This window comes from Odontomachus brunneus, unplaced genomic scaffold (genome assembly GCF_010583005.1).
Source record: "Odontomachus brunneus isolate Ranch 3 - 2012 unplaced genomic scaffold, Obru_v1 Obru_scaffold_130, whole genome shotgun sequence".
NCBI classification, from domain to species: Eukaryota; Metazoa; Arthropoda; class Insecta; order Hymenoptera; family Formicidae; genus Odontomachus; species Odontomachus brunneus.
In genome coordinates, this window is record NW_022639580.1 from 152,597 (window position 1) to 161,341 (window position 8,745).

The following is an 8,745-nucleotide window of genomic DNA, read 5'->3' on the forward strand; positions in this document are numbered from 1 at the left end:
AAAATAGAACTCGTACCTACTGAATTTTTTATTATATGGGATATAACGATTTCATAACAATTATCAAATAACTGTTCAAAACTGTAATATATTTTATATTAAATATTTAACATTAAGTAACTATTACTAAATTATTTAATTGATATTACTGTGAATGCAATTACGTCATACTCCCGATCTATTAAATATTTGGTAATTATTATCATATTTAGTATTAGTTACTAAGGATTCAGTGAATTTCTGTAACTAAATGCAGTTTGTTATAGTTACCAGTTTTTTCTCTCAGTGTAAATCAACTATCTTTTTTCCATATACAAAGTTGCATTTTAAAACGTCCTTTTAGAGGAAAATTTTACTATTTATATGTGTAACGCGAACTATAGTAAGTTTAAAATTTTCCTCGAAAGGATATTTTAGAATACAACCCTAGAATTATTTTTGTCATTTCGGAATGCACTTTGACGAGGCATCGCATTTAAGATTGCAAATGTCACTGCAGAGTGCGACCTCACGCTTTTAAATCCGCGACGACCCTTTTTTCTCGACAGTCAATTGAGGCACGTTGAGTGATTCCTTACAAAACTTGCATTGTCTACGGGACATTAAATAACGACACGCTGATAATCTATCGCGGCATTGGTAGTCAGACGCGTCCTTCTGCTGAAAGAGAAAGAGGATTACTTCTGAGAGGAACCAGGCGCGCTGAATCGCCTATGAGGATCCCGAAGAGGCATCCATCGCCGAAGGCCGGATATAAATTACACGCGTGAGTCGAAAATGTGTGTATTGAGAAGCGTCGGAGCTCGATTTGAATTTCCGGCGACAACCAGTTGAGATCTTGTTGCAACCATACGAATTTTTCTTCTCTACTCACTGTGATTCTGCTCATTTCCCTCAAAATCTAAGACGCGCTGATGCCATTTCACGATTGGCTTCGTTCCAACGAGGGTGCCGCGCGAATTCGGTCGTCAAAATTCGAGGGCAGCCCCGGCCAACGGGCCTTATCTTCGTTAAGGCCGCGTTGCGAGCGGCATTTCTTCGGGACGTGAATACTTAAGTCTCTACATGTTGGTGCGCGATTGCAAAATCGGCCCCGCTTCTGGTCGTCGATCATGAGGACATCGAGAAACGTCCAATACGAGGGCATTCGGTGACTCTTTGTGTGTAGACAACGATCTCTCTTTCTCTTTGTCAGAATTCGATAGCCGCGTCGACTCTTGCCAAAAGAGTTTTTTTCATGAAAAAGATTCGTGACTTGGCATATTAATCTTTTTATCCAATTGTCGCGAGCGAATAGTATTTTTTTAATAATCAACACCACAGTCGCTGCAAAACAACGATTGGCAGTACGGCGCGATCGCGTCTCGTTGAGCCGCGTATAAAGCGCAATTAATTGCGCAATTAATGAAGCAAGGTGAAAGTTATACATATTTACCGTGCTTTGAATAGTTAATTCTTCGGCTAATCATCTGCACAATCAGTGAAAATCAGCGCGAGCAATTAGCGTGTTAAATCAACGTTGTCTTCCATCTCGAATTCATGCTCTTGCAAAACTAAAAATTGAACATTCATTCGTCATCTTCCGATTTTTCCATATAATTTTGACGACACGTTTTCCCCTCACCAGAGACGATTTATTCCCCGGCGGCGCATCGATGCGCCGCAAGCGCGGCACAAATCTCTTCTGTTTATCGTCGAGTCGATCAGTAGCAAGGTGAACACCCCGAAAGTATCGTCGCTCTTTAAAGATTCCAGTCGCATTGTCCGCGGCGTCATGACGAGGAATACAAGATTTCAGGATGGTCCACCCAGTGTGCGGCTGAGGAAGGTCGTGTGCGATTCGCGCGATAGAGACGTGACGATTTTTTATGTCATCTCGTCGGTAAACGCGATACCTGCAGTCGAAGAACTCGCAAATGCATTTAACTTAAAGAAGTATAGTTCTTTTTTTTTACACAATACCGCAGAACAAACGATTAAAATGAAACAATAATTTTATTTTATCTGTTTCTACTTTGTGGAAAAAAGAAAGAGAAACAGAGAGAGAGGATCGGTGTAATACTCGTATAGTTTATTATCAAAAGTTTTAGTACGTACAAGGTCCTGTGTAAAAATTAATTCGTTGTTCTATCATAAATTACTACTGTCCTATAAAGAAGATACGCGGACGTCTAATTTTGTACCTTTTCCGAGCGTGACGAACGTCCGCGCAGAGAAGTTCAACTTTTGAGACCTAGCTGTTGCTTTGCCGAGTCACGATACAAGTGATAACGTGTTCGCTCACGATAATCACAACAGCTGATCTTAACAAATCGCCCACGCGGCGAGCTAGCGTACAGGTACTCGTAAGTAACTTTGGTATGATTCAAGGCGAAATGATGAGACGTTCTGGTCGGCCAAAGAGTCGGTTGTGGTTTCTGCATATGTGACAATGTGGATTTTCGCGATCCAGAGAGACAGAAAGAGATCCGGATCATCCCACGTTTACTGAGCTCCAGGCGCGACGAGATAAGTTAAGTAATTAATGACATAAATAAACGCGTCGTTACGTGTATGCACACTGTCAAGCTGCTTTCGCACTGAACTCGTTATCTTTACAATAAATAAAGGGCGGTCTCTTTTGTCATGATTTTAAGGTGAGATTCGCTGTTTCGCCGTTTGACTTTTCCTTCATGGGTCCTCTCGGTGCTGTCACTTCCGGTCTCTTTTTGCGCGCGAAACCCAACGTCACTCCATGGGCACATAGGCGCGATAAGCGAGATCCATGGGGGTCTCGTTCGACGATCTTCCCCAGTAGCCGTGATCGTGATCGTCGTGGTCGTAATGATGCTGATGCTGCGCGTGTTCATAGTAGATCACCTTGGACGGGTGACTCTTCTTCAGCTCCAGCCAGAACCTCGTGGCGTTCATCAGCAGGGAGATGATGGCGATGACGAAGAACTTGAGCTGGAAGTGCGTGCTGATGATCTGCAACAGCAGGCTGAGTTTCGCTTTCAACAGCATCGCGAGCCCCAGGAGCTTCTGCAGCTGCTTCTTCTTCTTCTTCTTGCCGAACTTTATTTTGCGCGCCTCTTCTGAGAATAGGAACAAAGACAGAGGTAAAATTACGCACGTTCGCGTGATTACGTGATGTAAATTTCGAGTTAGCTCGCGGCGAGGGAAGGATTGTGCAGCATCGCGCGAGTAATTAGAAAAATGAAGCCGCACACAGACTCATTTTTCATACGATTTATGGAGAGGTCTCGCAGCGAGAATTGGCGCGAATATATTTTGTTATAATAGCCCAAAGATTTAATCTCTCTACCACGCGGTGTGTGTGTGTGTGTGTGTGTGAAACTCACGCGGCAGCTAATACGGCTGGAGCAGCATAATCCGGCAGGTGCGAGACAAGGATGGTGACACGGCGTAGCAGTCGGTCCGCTACAGCGAGGCTGACCCACAAACCTTAACCCGGAGTGTATTTCGTCTGGCTTATGGGTCCACGTAATCGCCCGCAGCCGGCGCGCGACTTTCTTAAGAAGACACGAAGATCGCTTTCGCGGCCGAATTTCCTCGCGCATGCCGCGTGATTATTCACGTTCATTAAGATCGACACATGTGTGCGCGAGAATTTGACAAAAACAACCATAGTTATGCAAGGATGATCCAACCCACATAATGATCTTTGAATTGATAATTATTTAGATTATCCTCACTTCCGATTTTGATGAAAATAGGTTCATTCGACGCGTTTTTGCATAAAATAAAAGAATCTAGCCGAAAAAAATGTCGCTCTGCCTCGCAAAGCGAAATATTTAGCGTTAAAGTTAATCACATCCGAGGTTAAGAAATCTGTTATCTGAACGTAATGCGAACTAGACTTGTACTGAGATACGTTCAACAACGCACTCAATTATTTTCTGCTATAATTTAGATTTTATATGAATTGTTTTTTTTTTATTAAAGCAGAAAATTTAGCAGTAAATATTTATTTTATGTCAATTTATTTATATTTATTTACCAATCTTGAATTACATTGAATTACATTATTTACTTTCAGAAATAGGCACGATGAACCATTTAATAAAGCAATGATTTTATAATTTATTTATGATTTTATACTTTATATATTAAATTATATATAAAGCATATATTTTTTTAAATTACATATGTAAATTCTCTGCTTTAATCAAAAACAAAAATTTATATAAAACCTAAATTATTGAGAAAATAATTGAGTGCGTTGTTGAATGCATCTCAGTATAAGATACAATGCATTTGACGCTGCAAACGCTTTGAAGCGCTTAAGAAGAAGCCATGATTGATCTATACTGCGCTTCAAAGCATTTGTAGCGTCTAATGGATCGCGCCCTTAGTTCACATTACGTTCAGATGCAGATTCCTTAACCTCGGATGTGACTAACTTTAACGCTAAATATCTCGCTTCGCGAGACGGAGCGACATTTCTTTCGGCCAGATTCTTTTATTTTATGCAAAAACGCGTCGAATGAGCTTATTTTCATCAAAATCGAAGGTGAGGATAGTTGTTCTAAATTATTATCTTTGAATTTTTTGTACCAATAGATAGTCTATACATCTTTCTGTATAAAACAAGAAAGGTCTTATAGGCTTATAGGCGTCTAAAATGAATTAAAAGACAATTTTTATTTTTTTGCTTCTTTTTCCTTTTTTAAGGGTCATGCTTGTCAATGAATATTCTTAAAGAGAAGAAAATCGCTTGACTTCTTGAACGATTACGAAAAACTTCAGTGCTATTTAGACCTCTTAAATCGTGTATAAAATTATCTTCATGTTTTATACTTCATGTAAGTTGGATCTCGCACTGCGGCCAAATGTGCTTAACCTCCCCGAAAACTCACTTTACGTTTTTTTATTTCAGCGTATTTCGCAAGAATTTTGGGCACGCGTTTTCTCACTTCCGACGTCATCAATCGAGAGTCCCGCGTCCAGAAGTCCTAAATCGATACGAATATCGCGTGTTTATCAATCGGCATAACAACGCCCAGCCGAGCAAATTGCTTCTGTTTGTGTCGTCGGCAATTTGCCTCGCTGAAGTACCGTACAATTTTTTGCTCCAAAAGATAACGAAGATAATGCGCCACCGTACCGTTACCGTCCATCTGCCTAAACGAGCATTTTCGTCGGGCCGATGATTAATCTCTTGTTAGAGCGATCGCCAGGGTCGCCGGTTCCGCCTGTTCCGCCGAATGGAAATTAACGTTCGCGAATTGCCATTTATCTCTTGCCCCCGCCCACTTGTTCCTTCTTGTATGGATGATTCGCGTCTGGTGACTTTTGCTGGAAATGATAGCCGGGACAATGGCGACAGAGTAGCGCGATTTGTTACCGTTACCGTCGATCTGCCCGAGCCTACGCTACGGAATTGGCGACACGCGCGCGCGAGCACAATTGCGTGCAAACGTTTAAACGTTCGTTATTGACCCGATCGCGCGTCTTACTTGCGGTTCATCTTGTCGCCCGGTCTCTTTGTACCTTTTCCTTTCTCGGATTTTCTCCATCTTGCTTACACGGAGAGAGAATAGTTTCCTATAAATATATCCTGTAGATCGCATCAACTCTTTTCGATTGTTTGCTGTTTTTAGTAGTCCAAGAACGGACTGTTAGTGAGATCCATTTTGCTGAAGAACAATTTCGTCAGAGGTATAAAAAATCTGGCTAAAAATATAGCAATTTCTTCAGTGGCACACATTCCACTTACTAAAATATAAGTAGCACATATGAGATGAAAAGATAGATAATAAAGGTCACTTTTAATTGTAAGATCTCAGTTGTTCAGGCACGACTGTAACATCAATTGCAAAGCTGTTGTTTTAGACTCTTAGACATCAGCTTATATTTGCTACATTGTATATTTATTATTATTATATTATAGTCAATTGACAGGATATCGATCAATTTCTCGGTTACAAAGTTCTATAGTAACTTCTATTATAAAATTCTCTCCGTGTAGTGTTGGTTCTAATTCTGGCGTTTGCTCACGCGATCGCGTCCAGTCGTACGTTAACGTTACGCAAACACGAAGTTCGTTCACCTTTATAAGTCGTCGCGTCGTGCCCCATCGTCGCCTAATTCGTCAATGTGAATTGTTTTGTCGCGCCAGCTACGCCGGTTCATTCACAAACTCCATTCAGGATGGTCGCGCCGATGCATTCGCACTGGTAACGTTTAACGACGTCGCGATATCTCCGCCGTCGATTCGATTTACCCGCCGGCTGAATACAAGTAGGACGTTGTTTCAGTGGACGGCGATTGTCGTTTCGCGACTGTCCCTCATTACGGTCGTTAATTCAGTCGCGCCGGTAAGAAATGTCCGTGTGTAAGAGTTAATTCTTATTTATGACTTTCCGTCGAAATTACCCCGATTGGCTTTATTTCGCGTTTCCTTCCTCGCTCGACTACAATAGCGTCGTTTATGGAAAACTAGGAAAAGCAGGTGTAACGGAAGAGAAAATTGGCGCGGTAATCTGCAGCGTGGCCAGATGGACCGACTTCCTGTCGTTACATCTCCAATAAAGGAGGGCTCATGCGAGATTGGTTAAGAGTTAACCAGTCGACTTTGTTCAACGGTGCTTCTCCGGACGAAGGAGAGACCCCGAATCGCTTTGTCATGCGTTCCACACACGCCGTCCTGTCGATTAAGAATTTGAATCGCGACGTGGCTTCATTATACGACGTGCCATTCGGTAATGCTTTGCCCATACACAAGAGGTGAACGGAAATTTATGTAATTTTATGAGGATAAATCATAATGTATTATCAAATTTTAGCTTTGATATGATACTGAGGTAACAATCGAAAAAATTAATTGAAAAACAAGTTCTGAACAAATGAAGTAAAATAATAAGGAAATTTGGAGAAAATTCCAGATTAAAAGCCTTGGTTTAAAATTAAAAACCTTAGCCTAAAATTGAAAGCATTCACAATAGATCGAAAGAAGACGGCGATTTTATCGCAAGCAATTTTTCATATCATGTAGTATTTATATATAAAATTGCAACGAAAAAGAATATAAATAAATTGGAAAGCAATTTAAAAATGATTAAGTGTCTCGGTTTACAATTAAAATCCTCGGCCTAAAGTTGGAAGCCTCAGAAGAAGACGGTGATTTCTTCATGGCGAGAAACTTTTCATGCAGTATTCAATCGCAACGAAAAAGATGACTCAAAAATTACAGATAAAATGACTTCTCTATTCTCATCGAGAGTTTCGATGTTCCTTGATTCTTACCTATCTCGTCGTCTTGAGCCTCATCCTCCCCGATGATCCCTTCCGCGCCGGTCTCCTGCAGATCGTCAACGACTTCCGCGATGATACTGCCAGCTTGCTCGATCACCACGCTCATCGGCGGTTCATTCTTCTTCCCAGTAACCTCTTGTTCGATCTGGTCCAGGTCGCGAGCCAGCCTCGTCCTCAGACAGTTGCCGGTGTTGTCCTCGAATACACACTCCAAAATACCGTTCTCTTCATCACGAGCGTTCTCCTCCGCCACCTCCTCGCAGCGGGCATGCAGCGCGAATCCGAGGAGGACCAAGAGGAAGGTCGAAGCGAGTGTCCTCATGGTCGGTTGGCTCGTCGATTTTCACCGATCAAGACACACTGTCACCAAGATAATCGCGCGCACGATGACTTCCCCGGTGACTGGACGCCGCGTACGTCGCCCTCTCGTACTCCGCGTTTTTTTCCTTCCTGATCTTGACCGCCCGCCGTGGCCTTGGACCGCGTGTCACAAGCTCCAAGTGGTTGTGGAGCGTGCGTGGTCGAACATATATGAGACTGCCGTCCCTTCCATCCCAACTTCCGCCAATAGTGGGTTTGGCTTCGCACGCATCTAGCGGGCACCCCTCCACCTGCGGTGGAGGACCTTTTGCGGCCACCGTTTGCAAAGGAACGATCCCTCCCGACGTCCCCCGGGAGGGAGTCCGGTGGGATTCAGGCCCGCATGAGAAATGAGAAGGAATTCCATATCGGAATATGGATATACCACCGCCGCCGCCACCGCCACCGTCGTCATCGCGATACATGGGGCATGCTTTCGCGTTATTTATGTCTCGCCAACGAGACATCGAGATACTTTCGTTCTCGGTGTCCCTCGTGGCACTCTCTTCTTCTCCTCCGGAACTTTCCTGTTTTTCCACCTTGCATCGTTTAATTCACGTTCTGGTTTTGGATCTTTGAGCGATGACAGTGATAAGAGCGAGAATATAATTTCTCCTCTTTTATCGCGAAAATCATCAGCTGTCCTCGAATTGTAACTTTGCTTTCGAATATTTCTGAGACATCTTTATTTTTTTTTTGGTTTTTTTGTGTAAAATAAATTACGGGTCACTGTGACGATGGTGAGATAATTTTAAAACAACACGCGGAAATTATCACATGTCTTCACAGTCGCAAGCATGTTCTTAAATATTCATGAGGCATTTTTATGGTCTTTCTCTTATATCCAATAAAGTTTGGATTGACACTAATTTTAGAACGATACACGAGCGATTGTACAGCGATGACAAAAGTACCAATGCGTGAGCATTAATAACGTATCTAATTCTGAACATCTCTCTACTATATATTTTATGTTAATTAAGCGTTTAATAAAATATTATTATTACTATTATTTATATATTTTTTCTATATTGAAAGTTTTCATTCATAACTATTCATGTTTAAAGTCCAAAACAATAAGAATGTCTAAATTTGGGTATTGTTATTGTCCAAGCATTTTAGTCCTCG

General features: G+C 42.0%; 1 protein-coding gene across 1 annotated transcript; it reads right to left on the bottom strand.

Annotated features, from left to right (window-relative positions):
• Window positions 1-2,050: 2,050 nt before the first annotated feature.
• LOC116849997 lies at window positions 2,051-7,968 on the bottom strand. The gene is made up of 2 exons (XM_032827758.1): window positions 7,249-7,968; window positions 2,051-3,074 (listed from the first exon to the last, which is right to left on the bottom strand). The coding sequence occupies exons 1-2, from the start codon at window positions 7,577-7,579 to the stop codon at window positions 2,728-2,730; spliced, it is 678 nt and encodes a 225-aa protein (XP_032683649.1). The 5' UTR covers window positions 7,580-7,968; the 3' UTR covers window positions 2,051-2,727.
• Window positions 7,969-8,745: the final 777 nt, after the last annotated feature.

Coding starts and splice junctions, on each gene's coding strand:
- LOC116849997 (XM_032827758.1), bottom strand. CDS start 7,579: ATGAGGACACTCGCTTCGACCTTCCTCTTGGTCCTCCTCGGATTCGCG. Junction 3,075..7,248: donor GGCTCAAGACGACGAGATAG/GTAAGAATCAAG, acceptor TCCTATTCTCAG/AAGAGGCGCGCAAAATAAAG.